We start from the raw sequence: 16,206 nt of genomic DNA, 5'->3' as shown, positions 1-16,206 counted from the left end.
CAAAATGGGCATTCAGCAACACACCGAATCGACAACAGTACATGCCATAAGCATAAATATCAAAACACAGCCACTGTGATTTGAGAATCAGACATTGCTGTTAGTTAGTAAACAAAAAATGTTTATGTTGAATCCCTCCAAGAGCAGAGCATAAACATATTGTCTGTGCCAGATACAATAGTGCTTTCTTGGAATACCATTCAAAGAGAAATTATTGCAAAGTCACCCATGTGATCTTGAAATGCACAACAATAGGAATGAGCAATTACAGCCAGAATTCAGGAATAAAATGGCTTTTACATTTAAAATCCTTAAATATTAAAAACGATTTGCATTCATGTCCTTACTTCAGGCTAGAGCTGGGCGATAGAACGATAACGATATGTATCGCGATATAACTTTTACTCGATAGAGAAATTAAGCTATCGCGATAGACCTCGCCGCTCTTGTCCTCTTAAAAAAAAAAAAAAAAGGTCAGCCAATCCAAATTCAGTAGCGCAGAGCCGAACCAATCACAGCCGCAGCGTCACGTCGCGTGACTTGTTAGGTACAGCACAAGTGCCAAGCCGCACGTGTGTTTGTTTGGGAAGCAGGCAGCGGGTAATGGAGGAAATGAGTGTGCCGACTAGAAAAATCAACCGAGCGTGACCGAAGAGAAAACAGATGATGGTTCCAATGCCGGAGAGATTGTCGAACGGAAGAGCCATAGAAGTTCCGTAGTGTGAAGGTATTTCGGCTATTTCAAGTCTGACAAAAACAGAGTAGCGTGCACTGTAAATTGTGCCGAAAGCAAGTCTGGAAATACAATAAACTGGTGCATGCGTCACACTGTGCGCCACGTTATTGTTTCGGTGAAATGAATTTCTACAAGACTGTTACTGTTAATTCTACTCTCTGCAGTGTTTAAATGCTTACATATACACACAGTTACTGTCCCTCCACATACGACTCGGTTCTGCTTCTATGCCCCAGCTTTGTTTACTTTTTCCCACCGAGGCTTCTAGACATTTCTGCACGGTTAGGAATCTAGCGCCACCTGCTGCTTTGGCATGTTCATAGCAGCGTTTTCCTTCATTTCTGCCTTTATGTGTGTACAGGATTTTTTTTTAAAACGAAAACAGAAAATCTCCGTTTTCAAAAATACGTGTGGACGTAGCCTCAGTCTCTGACTGGAAGCGCTAATTCGTCATTCGGCTTTTGTCAGACTAAAGTAACTGTTAAAACTGTTTGAAAAGCTCAGCTATACAACAAGGAGAGATTGAGAATTTCCTTTTAGTTCTCAGTTTATTTGATATTGACAAAAGTTAGTCAGTTTTGTCTGTTCTTCTGTAAAACAAACTAAGATTTATTTTTAGAATTAATACTTTGTTTCTAAGTGGAATTGACAATTTAGTCTGTTTCGTTTGTTCTATTTTGAAACTTAAACGCTTTAGCGGCTGCCTTTTGTGTAGTTTGTAATATTTGCCTTTATTTATCTGAAAAAGTCTCATGTTCCTTAAGTACATCTACCCTGTTGAACTTATTATGGGAAATAAATATTTAAATAAAAACAAGCTGCTGATTATTTCACATTTTACTTGTGAGCAACGGCACATTTAAATCTTACAAATATAGTTATTTGGCTTATATCGTGATAGATATCGTTATCGCCTGAAATGAAAAAAACATATCGTGATATGAAAAAATCTCATATCGCCCAGCTCTACTTCAGGCCTGTGGGTTTTTTTAAAAAATATAGATATTCTAGTTCTTATGATTATAAGCTGTGTCCTTAAGGCAGCTTCAGAGCATTAAGGATAGGTTGACTGCCTTTGCAAAAAATGTATTGGGTATATAAAAATTTGTTGATTAGTTACAATGTCAAAAACAACAATGGAAAAAGTGACCAGTAACCAAACCTATAGCTCAAAGGCTCTAAAGAAAAAAATATTAGTAAAATAACAAACAAAAAACTGCATGAGGTTGGTGGAAACAAAGGTGTTGGGAGGAAGCATTGCCAGTGCATTTGGAGAGCCAGTGACTACCCATGCTGTGAAGCTACACCAGTGAATTAAATATTAACAAACAAAACCTTGATGACTCCTTGGTGGCTTTTCTGGTGAGGGAGAGGAGATAACTATAGTTACTGGAGATGAGGCACTGGCATCAGAATCTCCTGTGGGAAAAGACAGCTCTCAGGAAAGAGCGATAAAACATATGACATCATGACATATCCTTCAAATAAGTGAAAGAGATGAAGGTTAGAAATGGCTGATAGTCATCATCCTTCACTTGACACCCACTGTTCAGATTATCATCTGAACACCAGACTATCATCACATACACCGGACTGGTTTGATTTTCTGGCGGACACGGTAAAATGAGGGCTGAGAGGCTGTCTGAGAGGGCTTTGATCAGACAACAAGCAAGAATGCTGTGATGTGGGTAAACTAACTGCCTACGACTCAACTGGTTTTATCTGTTGTTTGCATTAGCTGCTGGAAAATAAATAAATAAATAAAACTGCAATGAACAGCTTTCAGATTTAGGCCAAATTTCATCCCAGCTGTGGTGTAGCACACAATACACTGTGAACTATCAAGGACGAACTAAAGTACCTGTTCGTCCATCTGAGTCTGTGGACAGTCCTCCCCAAGACCATCTTTTCTGCCTCTGCTCGACTTGCTGACTACGCTCCAACGTCCGCCTCATCACTGCCTCATAGTGCTCCTGAGGAGGGAAAAAATGCAAGTCATTTGCAGCTGACTAACATTTGAGCCTAAAACAAAACAAACAGAAGATGATCTGTAGCTTTCATAACTGTATTACAATTCATGGGCAACTGCGCGGTGATGGTCCTTTAAAAATATGAAGAAAAACAGTGTAAGCTGTGTTCTTATGTAAATTAGATTCTTTTAGTCACAAATGTCAGCTGAGCAGCAGTGAGCGCTGCTGAGTAGATCACATTACTCTGCTTCCACCCGTGTTGAAGCTACCTTTTCTTCTTCCTGTTTCTGCTTCCTCTTCTGCTCCACAGCCAATCTTTTCTGCTCCTCCTTCCTTCGCTGTTCCTCAACCTTTTTCTGACGCTCTTCCATCTGACGCTCCACTTGCAGCTTGGCCTTGCGCTCCCGCTCCATGATCTGAGATTCTCGTAAAGCTGGCAATATGAGCATGCAGTACAAAGAAATCACTCGTCAGTATGTTGTTGTTTTTTTGTTTGTTTGTTTTTTGTAGCTTGCCTCCACCAGTGTGTGAATGCGAGTGAATGAATAGTGGCATTGTAAAGCGCTTTGGGTGCCTTGAAAAGCGCTATATAAATCCAATCCATTATTATTATTATTATTTGTACTGAATTAACATATTAGTAAGACCAAACTAAGTAAATGAAAGATTTCTATTGGTGGGTTGCAGCTAACAGCTATATCCAATTGTTAGGTATTTTTGTTTAAAATGAATAAAACCATTGCTCATTTAATAAACTCAATATCAGATTATTTGAGTATTTACTATAGTTCTTTGGCTAAAATATCTTAATCCCAAAACTGGGGTTATCCTCTTACCCTGTTGTCTCTCTGCCTCCTCACGTCTCTCTTTTGCCACCCGCAGTCTGTCGTCTGTTCTAAGTGTGGCACCGTCAAGTACTGCAGGCACACGTGCATATGTGGTTTATAGGTAAAGCATGTGCATGAATACTTACACATATAACTTGATGGTGGATTACAATGCAGCATAGCGTAACAAAGGCTTTGTATCAGGCAGGCAGATGTGTGCATGTGACTCATTAATGAGCTTTGTCAACTGTTACGGTAATAAGGTGATGACTAAGATTTACCTGCATTAAGCCACACTGAGAGGATGGCAGAAAAGCATTGGGAGTTGCATCTAATGTTTCAGATTATGGACGACAATAACCTCACGAGAGGGTAATATCTGTAATAACCAGTTTGATTCTGTGTCAAGATGTAGTGTCATTTACCTGGCCTGCACCCCTGAGGTTTAGCTGGTGTGTTATTTGTAGGTCCTGGGCTGTTTCCCGCCAAGCTGCGCCTTTCCTCGGCTTGTGCCTGTGCAGCTGCAGCTGAATGAGAGAACAAACAAGTCCTTTTACACAGCTTGTTCAAGGCAGGAATAATGTGCCACTATTTTGCCTATTCTGCATAAAGTGTATGCAAGGCAGAAAGAGGTAGCAATGCAACACTGTTGCGCTTTTAAAGCCAACAGTAGACACAGTAACAGCACCAATCTGATGTCTGCATAAAAGGTAGACTCACAATGTCGTGCTATACTTCCACCATCTCTGATTCCACATTGAGAATTGTGGGAGAATTATGCTGGTGTGGTGAGATTTGGGCCGAATAAGTGCATCGTTCACTACCATTTTAAAGATGGCCTTTTACAAAAGGGAGTGGCCACTTTTAATCTGTCAATTCCAGTTTGGATCATGGATATAAAAACTCCAGATTCAGAAATTCAAATGATTTGATTTGTATCAATTAGGGCTGCCACGATTAGTCGACTAGTCACGATTACATCGACTATCAAAATCGTCGACGACTGATTTAATAGTTGACGCGTTGTTTGAAGCTTTGTAAGATCATAAAAGACGCAGGAATAAGTAGTAGGATTTAACAGTGTAATAACGGACTGAAACAGAAGATGGCAACACTGCATGTACAAGGATGCCAGCTGCTGTTAAACCCCAAAGAAGAAGAAGCTCTGTCCCAGAATTCATAGCGCAGCCCAGCTCAGTTTCCAACAATGGCGGCAGCTGGTTAGTTTTAATATTACTCTTATTATTCTTTCTGGGTCACAAAATAAACTTTTAACATATTTTCAGGCGAGAATGTAGCTGTGTAAACCTCAAATATCTGCTCAGTTTATCAAGACACCGCATATTTTCAAAAGCGCGCCGACGTTTTCGGAGATGTCTGTTACCCACTAGCTCAATAGCTAGCTGGGGGCAAAGTCACTAGAGCCGTGAGAACACCGGACTCCCGTCAAATCGTTTTCAAACCCACCGCCGTCTTTCGCTACTCAGGTTAAATATATATAAGTCACTTAGATAACTTCAAAATGTCATTATTTGGCTTTTTTTAGTATTTTATTTGTTCCTGAGTAAATCGGTTTGGCTGAGATTAAAGTTATAGTTTTTGCACAGCTGAATAAACGTCAAGAAGACAACTGGTTATCAGAAGTGTGAGATGCTCGAGAATATACTCCGGTGTCCTGTTATTGTCTTTACGCTGTCTAGACTCTACTGACTCCTTTAAAAAGCAGCTGAAGACATTTTTATACAAACGGGCTTTTAACTAATCTAATTAATTTTAACTTGTATGTCTGATCTTACTGTAAAGCACTTTGTGATTTTTATCTGTGAAATGTGCTATATAAATAAATTTTACTTACTACTTACTTTTTACTTATATTTTAGATAGCAAGGAGTTTATTAAACTTCACCGAAACAATCTGCAAATTTCATTAAAATGTAATAAACTATCATCTTGTCTTTATGTTTAGTTAGCACAAACCTTAAACACTTAAAGCTGTAAGCTAATGATAGTTATATAAGAGCAGATGCTGCCGGTGCAATAAGCTGTACGTTTTACTCCAATGGATGATGATCTGATTAGTCGACTAATCGCAAAAATAATCGGTGACTAGTCGACTATCAAAATAATCGTTTGTGGCAGCCCAGTATCAATTAAAAGACAGTGTGATGAGGGACCAAAAGACTAATGTTATACAAATTGTATTTGTTTCCACGACACACACAAAGAAAACAAACAAACAAAAAAAACCCCACACTTGTATTCCTAATCACTTATCCAGCAACAGGAAACTCTGGACATGTCAGCAGTACCTTGCAGGGAATACGGCTTCCACTGGTAAACATCCAAATGTTTGTTAAATACCAGTTACGTTTTGGCTAAGATTTGGCACTTATCTCTCAAAAGATGTTCAAATAACAGAACAGTTTTTGGTTGCTTTGTCTTAGTCTGTTCGGAGGTCTATTTTAGATAGCAAAGGGTCCTTGACCAAGACACTGATCTAAAAGTTGAGCTTGATGGCATGCAAGCACCTTACAAGGGGGCAATACTAAGGCCCAAAGCACAGCAAGTACAGTCTGTTTAAACCATTAGTTCAAACCAAAACAATTTGAATAAGTTGTTTTTTGTTCTGTTTTGTTTGCTTTCCATATGAATGGTAAATCTGGAGAGATCTAATAGATCTGAAGCTATACAACAATCCAGTTATTCAACCATGTTTGTGGTCAGCTGTGTAGTTATTCATACAGTGCTTTCTGTGACAAGCTTCAATGATAAAGTAGAATAAAGCCCTTGTTAGCTTCCTGGTATACAGCATGTGCGCCCACAGGTGTACAAAATTTCATAAGTATAAAAATATCCAGAAAACATAAAACCAACTGATGACTAATTTCCACATGTACCCAAAAACACAATCATTGCTTTAACAGTTGATGTGCGTGCAGTCTGTCCTATAAAGAGTCTAACTCCAAGAGAAGATCAGCTCTCCCATCAAACTATCGCAGGGTCAATAGTCCTTTCTTCAGCCAAAACTATTCATAAAAAATAAAAAAAAAGTATGGTTAAAGGACAGAAAGTCAGGAAGGAAGCACATGAAGGACATGATCAAGCTTTATGAGCTGTGGTATCAGTTACCAGTTTCTTCCCTTCTTGTTGGCATTATATAAATGCTGACAAAGAGCAAAATGATAGTCCTGTGACTGTGAAAGCATCTCACCGTCTCCATTGCAACTAAGCAATCCTATTGTTAATCTTAAAAATATATATTTTCTATTATGAAAACAACTTTTCATATGCTTTTTAAAAAAGATCCAGAAAAGACTCTCTCTCCAGGTTTTAACACAAGCAATTTATCTCATATGACTAATGTCATAATAAAGTTAAAATGCTGGAGATATTAGGAAAGCTCTGGAGATTTCTTGTTGCAAAGGAGCTCCTTAAGTACTAACAAACTGGGACCTTATAAAAATGATTGTCCAAGTGGTGCAATAGGATAAATAGAGCCAATAATTGTTTAAGGAAGCAACACTGTTGTCGCACAAAGGTATTCTAAGTGACTGAAGAAAAAATGTTCTTGATCTTGTTAGACTGCTCATGCGAAAAGCATAGTACTTTTTCTTTGAATTAAAAAAACAAAAAACAAAAAAACAATGATACCATCAAGCAAATCCAGTATTTATTTTCCCATGTTAACATGAATCATGTGTCCTTATTCTAAATCTATTTTCATTTAGTTGGTGGATAAAGCAAGATGCTGGTCTTTACCGTCTTCTATGTATTACAAATAGTAATTTAAAAGCACAATTTTTCAATTATTAACTGCCGGCTGCTACCCAGATGAATGCATGGGTTAAGGAACCCATTGTCAAGTTTAATGCTACTCAGATTGCTTCACACTCAAAACCTCCATGACTGAATCACTGGGATGTTTGTAAACAGCTGTTACAAGATGCACTGCCCGTCCTACACAGAGCTTTGCAAACCTACGTCTACATGCTGTAGCTATCATGTGGCGTACTGTCAAAATACTTGGAACAACCGGTAATGTGGGCTACTCTCAGTTGTCTTTGTGCTGTTGTTGGCCCTGTTGTTTAACCCTATGCTGCTGAGAAGACAGAAGTCATAAGATACAATGAACTATTCGGTACTGATACTGAAGTAAAACTGGTTGTTAAAAAAGAATGAAAACTGTCCCCTGCATGCATTATCTGTGCTTTCCATGTGTTCTTTTTTATCTTTGATGTGTTTTTGCTTTTCTTCCTCTTTGTGATCAACTCAGCTATTATTCTCTTTCCAGGTTTAGACAACTTTTGAACCAATCAGTATTTGAGCTATGCAAAGCATCATCATGACAGGCCACGCACCAGCACCTCAAACAGTCTATGCTCACTGAATTCTCACAACCCTCATAATCCCACATTATTTGCCACCAGGGTAACATATACTATAGACAGCTTTAAAAGAAGCAGCCCCAGAGAGATTGAATTTAAGAAAACAAAGCTTTTCACCAGGTTGCTATGAGCAAACCACTCACCCACCATAGACACTGAATGGTTTTCCGAGTGTAGCATGTTCTCCTTGTATAGAAATCAACTCTACAAGTATTACCTTACTCTGTAAGGCAGAGAAGACAATGGACCCTTCTTACACAATGCAACAGTGCCAAATTTAGCAGTAAGAACTGTTGACTTACTAGAAATTGTTTACCCCAGTGAAGCAAAGGAAATTAGACCTGTCAGGTTAACTATTCATGCACCAATTATCCAAACGGCAACCTCAATGCTCTCCAGTCAGAGACGTTTATGAAGGGTCGAAGTGTACAGCTGGATGTTTACAAGTCACTTCACTTTTGTACTCAGACTCTCCTCTTCATTCCATTTGGAGAAATCAATAAATGACGAAAGATTTGACTGCACTTTAAACAGTTTTGCTGTCACACAACACGTAGCAGATTACTCGTAAATAGACAGAGGATTCATAAATTACTTATCAGTCACTATTTTTTTGTCATTAGGCAACAAATACTTGGCAATCATACAATTCCACAAGGAATACAGTAATAGAAAATCTTTATTAAAGTTATAGGAGTTTACATTATATGTTTGGTTACTAGTGTCTAAAATATGGATGACTGGACACTGATGAAACCTCTATAACTCTACAATCAACATATTTTTCCCCTATTAGAGTGAAAAATCAGAAAAAAACAATGGGGTACACCGTCACAAGATAAGATAGATATTACGTTACAGACAGCAAGGACAGGTGAAGTGCTTCTCATTCATGCTTATGCCTGTATCAAGGATCGTACTGACTCAGAAATTAGATGAGTCATAGCTACAACAAAGAGAAACAAACCAAGCCTGAAGACTCACTCAGGACTCAGTGTCAAATCATATCAAATTTGTAATTTGCAATTTAAAGTGTTTTTATTAACAGTTAATGAAATGGTGGTGATATAACAAACTGCAGCAGAATAAGGATACGTTTATAAAGCGGGTGATGAAATGCTATATTTATATAAAACAATGTAAACAATTTAGCTGCTAATCCAAGCATGAAGTTTGACCTTGGTCATTCTGTAGTAGGTTTCATACTTCAAGATTGTAATTTCAGGAAACTGTATTGTCTGCAAAGAGGGAAGTATGACAGAAAGTGCAAACTGAGGAGGCAGCAGCTGTTAAGCTAAAAAAAATAAATAAATAAATAAATAAATAAAAGAAGTCTACTAGTGTGCAGCATAATCACCTGTAAAATAAATTTTTACTGGGTTTTTGGCTTCCACAGTCACAGTAGTAGTGACTGTAGTTTTAAGGAATAAGCAAAATATATATAAATACATCCAAGCAAGAGATGCATCTTGGAATAAAATGAGACAAATCTCTGCTATCAGACACATTCATGTGTTGATTAAAGTGCTTTCATGAGATTGCGAGAAGAGACACTGTTTTCCCAACAGACCTCAAGAGAGCCAGGTGTGCTCATAGAAATGAAAAGAGCCAATCAGAGGCACTCACTCATCCCTCCATCACTATGGAGATTTGCACACATTAACATACATCATCCCTGCTACACCACGATTCAGCAAAACCTTAAAGACATGAGACGGAGCATGTTTTTTTTCCTCGCTCAGAATGTGAGGCAGTAAAAGCAGTCGCCCCGTGACGAGTCTGCATTGGGTTACAGAAATATTTGCATGATATTTCTGAACCCATCTAAATGGATGGCACATAAATCCTACATAACCAAGTAAGCTACTGGACTCATCTTTAGCATTCATTGTCAAAGTATAACTATCATCATTATTATCATTATTATTATCATCATTCTTATTATTGTAATACATGAGTATTGATGGCAATCAACAAACATGTAAACAACTTGATTAAAATATTTTTGGAGTCCTTCTTGTAAGTTTAAACTTTTCTAACAGTCACCGGGGAAGCATTTTAAACATATCGAATCTTGTGAGCCAGGGTTTACAAGCTCATTTAGTCATAGATTCACTTACTTTAATGCAAAGTATGTATGTATGTGTATATATATATATATATATATATATTTTTTTTTTTTATATATACACAATCCTCTTTACACTATCTGAAATGCTTTGTTGTAACTCTTTGAACTTTCAAATCTCTTTGCAATTTGAGAGTTCAAATGTTGATAATGTATCAGTGTTTTCTGGGATGACCATTATCAGGCCAAAACCAGAAGAATGTTGATGAGCTGTCTCAAACGGCACATGCAAGAGATAAAAGCTGTGGATGACTGCTTGTTCAAACTCTGTTTGATAGATTATATATTTTCAGAGTGATGTTTTCCTCAATTGTTTGGAGAGGAATTGATAACTGCAGATGTTCTGAGCAAGAATCACCGGTAGCTGAAAATGTGGGACAAAAAAACAAAACAAAACAAAAAAAACAACCAACAAGCAAAAAAACTGCAGATAATATTCAATCTCCAAAACAGCAATCATAAAGTCTAAAGTTGTGAATTTTAGCTGGTAATTAATCTAACGCTTAACACTTAGGGGGTGGGGGGATAGAGCCTATCCCAGCTGTCAGAAGCAGGATATGCCCTGGATAGATCACCAATCTGTTGCCGGGTTAACACAGACAACCACTCACACTCACACCAGTTAACCGATCCCTATGCATGTCTTTAGGCTGTGGGAGAACATGCAAACTCCACACAGAAAGACAACATGCTGGCTTCAAACCTTGCTGTAACATAACACTACCAGCCACCACTCCACTGCACTGCCTACTCTGTAACATATTACAAACATTTAATATAAATCTGCACTTCTGTTGTGATGCTGAATCTCTAGCATTAGAAAGAGCAGATATACTTGTCGACTGAATATGATTTGCCTTCTTCTGATGGATTATTGTGGCATCAGTAAAGACCACCAGGGGGGCTGATAATGACCCAGCTCTGCAGCCCAAACAAAACATGAAACAGGAAACAGGCCAGTCAGCCTTGTATCATAACAGTCAGAGGCAAATGCTAGTTCTCTTAACAACAAGAATACTCATAAGTAGAGCAGGGCGATATGGCCAAAAATATTTATCACGATATATATTTGAAAATTTGCGATAACGATATAACCAACGATATAATTGATGCGAGACAAAATACAACTCCACAACATTACTAGCGCAAAAAAACAATCTTCCATTTATTTTCACTTAAACAAGAAGCTGGTTTTTATGTACATTAAAGCTTTATAAAAATGTAACAGTGCAAATGCAAATTCCTTGCTGAAAGTTTAACCAAAAGGCATTTCCAGTAGAAATGGGCTGACACATCCTGAAGCATAACCATGTATAATATCCACTGAAGTTAAAAAGAGGTGCTTTGCAACATTAAACTGCAGTGTGCAGTACGTATTTTTCGGACCATAAGGTGCACAGGATTATAAGGCACATTAAGCGAAACAAAGCAGTCAGATAAATCAAACTTTATTAAACTCATTCTTCTTGCTTCCTCCACTTCTGTACCATTGATTCATTAATGGTGAATTCTCTGGCAGCTGCTCTATTCCCATGTTGTTGCAGTATATTAATGACTAACCTCGTATTGTGGATGGATTATCTCAGTTGTTCTCCTGACTGAAGTTTGGTCCGTTTACAGCATCCTGCCATGCGATTGCATTTGTCTCTAACTATCAGGAACTTTAACGTTAACTTTTATAAGTGGAAAAGTGTTAGTGTTCGTCCTCCAGCTTCACTGTTTATGTTATGCTAACATAGCTGTGTCGCTAGCGATCACGTAGCACATCATTATATACCAGCTAGCCCAACTTCAGTAACCCTACAAACGTCACTGCTGTTTAGTTTCCTGTCTTCATTTATGTTGGAAGTGATAGCAGAGCTGTACGTTTGATTTTTTTCAGAAATCTCTCAGTCAGAACATGCAATATCATGCTTAGGTAACTAGCGAAACTAGCGAGCTAACTTCCGCTAGCTTCCTGCTAACTTCTAACTCCGTTAAATGTAATAACTTTTGTTTTCATGGATGCCTGGAAGTTAAACTTTATAGTTACACCTGGTAAAGCAGCAATGCTGATCGTTTTATTAAAGATGAAAGAATTTATACAGTTTTTAACTCTAAGTGATGCTGCAGTGTTGTTTGACCTGAAGCATACGGAGTTTAGGACCCAGATTACTCCCAGATTTAAGAGCATCTTAGTCCGACAAATATGACAATAACAACGGCCGCTTGCATGTTCTGCAAAAAAATGTGCTTTGTTGTGTATCTGACGGACAAACACCAAACCAGTTCCACATCACGGAAGTTGCACCATTTTTACAAACCAATTCTGGTTCATCTGTTTCACTCAACAATCGGCCATGTGCGTATGAAAACAAAGGCACTGCGCATGCGCGTTTTACTCCCATTCTATCGCGATATTTCATTTTCCTATCGTTGCCTAACATTATACCGGTATTACCGTGAACGGTATAATATGGCCCAGCCCTACTCATAAGACGTTTTTACAACTTCCATTACATATTAGTATAGTGGACACACAAGAGTCAGATCAGTGGATCAGGGTTTTCTTTCCATGGTTCCTTTCAACTGCACTCTTTATTGTGCCCTGCAGCATGGTGCAACTAAATAGCTTGCTGCACAGGAAGTGCCTACGTTGCTAAATATAAGGGTGGATTAACATTTGATATTGACTACATGGCCTTGTAATTCCAATTGATCACTATCAGATGCAAATATGCAGGCAAACATGAACCTGAACCACTGATTACTTTATTTTTTTCAATTAATTTTATTTTTTCACAAATTCAGAAAATTATCATATTTGACTGAAAGGTTACCAACACAATGAGCCAACCAACACAAAATTTCAGGATGGATGACACAGCTGATAGATGCCTAAGAAACACGCACAAACACACTAAATCTTCTATGGGATTACCAAGACCTACTCATGTAAAGGTAAGCCCAGGCTATTTGTAGTACCAGCAGGATGATGATGACAACTTTCCAAGAGAGTCTCCTGCTCTAAGTGGACCATTTTGTCTTGCACAGAAAAAATAAACATCAACAAATGTAATCATTCTCACATCCACTATTTTTAATAATTATATACTGCTCATATCCTATAGTGTTGTGTTATTTTTCAGTCCTATAGGGTTAAGCTAAAAAAAAAAAAAAAAAAAAAAGCAGAAAATATAAATATATACATTCTCTAGATTTCTAATTAAACCCCAAGAAGTACAGCCAAGTCGACCACACTTTAAACTATACAGTTTAGAAGACTTATTGAACCAAAACATTCTTGGTGCCAAGAGTGTGGAACTAATCTTCATGACTATTTGAGGAGTGACTATCCACATCCGCACCATTGATGTGCAGACATTGAAAGCAAAGAGCATGTGTTAGCTTTTTGAAGTCTATACATTTTGTTATTTTTCCTCCTTTGATAAGCAAAAATATGTTTATTATTAGATAAATTAATCCATGACTTTTTGTAATTTTTCTGTGGTGGAAGAGCCAAAATCCCTGAATATCTGACATTTACTTGTTGTGTAACATCTCTTGAACCCATTATTCATGCGTTTGGTCTTTGTTGCTGTGTGTAGGTCGAGAACCATGTTGAAATAACCTCTGACATGTTGCCCAAAGACACAAAAACTTTCTATTCAAAGACTTTCAAGAGGGGACAATTTGGAAATTTGTCCGTAAGCTATCCCAGCTCACCAAAGCTGGTAGAGAATCTGTCTTTGTGGAGATGGAAATATTAGTGTTAGATAACATAAAATGAAGTACCAACGATATATAAACATACAAACTAACGCCTCATGAATTAAACTACCCTGGGGTTAGTCTAAGGTTAGTTATAGTCTACACAAATTAGCATGTTTTGCTATTCAAATCATTTGGTACGTGCATACATGAGTGTGGAAAATGTAACACATCCTCTCAATCATTTTAAGAGGTAAAAATCAAAAGATGGGGCACTTCTGCTACACAACCAGAGTTAAGTGTACAAATCCAAGAAGCTACACATCAAAATTGAGGGTGGTTCATTTCCTCCTTTGGTTAAATCTAACCCAGTTCAGAAATACTTCTCATGCTTTTAATTCTGCTGCAGCATGTGTTAAGCCAGGATCCGGACAACCTTGCAGTGTTACTTGCAGCAGTGTGATCTCGCTTCATAATAGCAGGGTACTTTTCTCCTTTCTCACATTCTTGTGGAAATGACCATGTACATGAGCTAGATTCCTAGCATTATTTTATTATTGTCAGTCCTCCACTTTGACTGAAAGCTGAAGGACTTTTGCTGAAGACATGTTTTAACTCCTCATAAAGCCTAGGACACAAACGCATACCTCTAAACTTGGTAGAAATATTCATTAAAAGAAAAAAAAAAACAACCAAAAAAACCCACCACAGAACTGAGGGCCAGACTGAAAACACTGAATGGAAAAATGAAAGAAAACAGGAAGAAGAACGGCACTAGAATGTGATCCATTTGTTGCCAGGAGTAAAACATGCCTACACCCAATCTGGGTATGTAGAAAATCCATTTTTACGCTAAAACAGTTTGGTTTTTTTTAAACAGGAAAAAAAAAAAAGGCTTGACTGCTCAGCCAGCCATAACAAACCATGCATTGATACAGGCAGATACAAACACAGTAAACATCCACGTCCAAATCTGGATGGCCCCACTGATAGACTTCAGCTTGTACATAGTGCAATCTCCAAAAGGCCAATGTGCATTTTGCTTAACAGAACAGTGGGCGACACATGGCTGCTGGTCCAACCAAAACTATAGTATCAGTGCATCTAAGCATTTAAGGAAAAACAGCTACACAGTCCTGAGAGAGCTCAGGGCTCAGCGTTTGACAGTGCAGCTTTATCTGAAATTCAGGTCAGACATTGTTATAGTTGCCCTCCCTGGAGCGCTAAGGGGGTTATGCCATATGTCAGCAAATAAGCATGAATGTGGGACAATGAATGTGGGAGAGGGAAGAGATCACTTAACATAAGATAAGATGAGTTTCAAGCAGGAAGCTACAAAACTGCTGATACACTATGAACCGCCTGATCCACGGGTGGAGAAAATAAATTGCCTGCTGGTTTCTGTACTGGGCATCAAATCAGCTCGCCGCTATTAGAAAATGCATGACCCGATCAGAAAAAGCTTCCTGACAAAGATCAACAGAAGACCACGTTTGGCAGGATTCTCGGAGCGAAGAGCAACGACATCCAAACCAGTACTATTTTTACCAGTTACACAGAAGCTAGCTTAGTTTACAAAGAATTTAGAGAACGCCTATCTACTCCGATAAACTCACATAAAACCACTTTCCTGTACAACGTTATTAATTTGCGTGAAAGGTGACAATGCAGAAGTAGTGGCATATCAACCGGGTCTCAGGCTGCAAGACGTATAGTTGCAGCTTTAGCTGAACGTTAACTGCACGCATTTAACTTACAGCGAGTTAGAACAGTCCATTTGCTTCCCTTAAAAGTTATCAGCACAACCATCAGCTAACAAAATCAACCAAACGTGTAACTTTTAATGTGGGAAGAAGTTGCAGATATTTTCCGCGTCCATACTCGGCTCATAACCGGGCAGCGAGCTAACGTTACTAGCTAGAAAAGCTGACCGCTCAAACAACCCGGTCAGAGGCGGCAGTTGACTGCAAATGTTAGAAAGTGAGTGCAACACCTTAAGACACAAGCGGTTCACAAATAGACACAACTGCCAACATATTTCTTACCCATTTGGGCTCTCAAGCCCTTGAGAGTCGAAGCACCCTCCGCCATTTCTATGAAGTTTTCCTTCTGTCTGTTTTTTTTTTTTCTAAAGCAAAGGCGCGTAACCCAGCGCAGCCGGTAGGACTCGGACACCACGGGGACGTGGACATCAAAGATAGGGCGAACAAATCAGGATATCTCACTTTGAACAGAGTCGTAACAAAAAGTGACTTCCGATGTAGTCAGCGATATGCAAGTATCTTTACCACTCTACGTTATTCTACCTACAAGATAATGAATCTAGTCCTGTTGTCCACTTTGAATATCGTTATGGACCCTATAATATATTTGTTTTAACTCCAACTGCCCTCTTGGCCAAAAAAACCAAACTTTTTTTTTAATGTCAATGAAACATTTTAGTGTCAGTGAGACGTTTTACCTGGATAAA

At 38.3% G+C, this 16,206-nt stretch overlaps 1 protein-coding gene across 15 annotated transcripts in view; it reads right to left on the bottom strand.

Moving 5' to 3' along the window:
- Nucleotides 1–15,937, bottom strand: part of map7d3 (MAP7 domain containing 3) — a 28,114-nt gene extending 12,177 nt beyond the window's left edge. For 7 of the 15 annotated variants that reach the window (XM_026145172.2, XM_026145181.2, XM_026145196.2 and 4 more), the window contains exons 1-6: nucleotides 15,782–15,937; nucleotides 3,959–4,060; nucleotides 3,543–3,623; nucleotides 2,976–3,139; nucleotides 2,598–2,709; nucleotides 2,072–2,155 (exon numbers count right to left, since the gene is read on the bottom strand). In XM_026145172.2, the coding sequence (XP_026000957.1) occupies nucleotides 2,072–2,155; nucleotides 2,598–2,709; nucleotides 2,976–3,139; nucleotides 3,543–3,623; nucleotides 3,959–4,060; nucleotides 15,782–15,827 (589 nt within the window). In that variant the 5' untranslated portion in view covers nucleotides 15,828–15,937. The remainder of the gene's footprint in view (nucleotides 1–2,071; nucleotides 2,156–2,597; nucleotides 2,710–2,975; nucleotides 3,140–3,542; nucleotides 3,624–3,958; nucleotides 4,061–15,781) is intronic. The other 8 variants (XM_026145186.2, XM_080308282.1, XM_080308287.1 and 5 more) reach the window with 3 other exon arrangements.
- Nucleotides 15,938–16,206: the final 269 nt, after the last annotated feature.

The sequence above is a fragment of the Astatotilapia calliptera genome, chromosome 2 (genome assembly GCF_964374335.1).
Source record: "Astatotilapia calliptera chromosome 2, fAstCal68.1, whole genome shotgun sequence".
NCBI classification, from domain to species: domain Eukaryota; kingdom Metazoa; phylum Chordata; class Actinopteri; order Cichliformes; family Cichlidae; genus Astatotilapia; species Astatotilapia calliptera.
The sequence above is the reverse complement of the archived record's forward strand: the minus strand, read 5'-3'. Positions and strand labels throughout refer to the sequence as shown.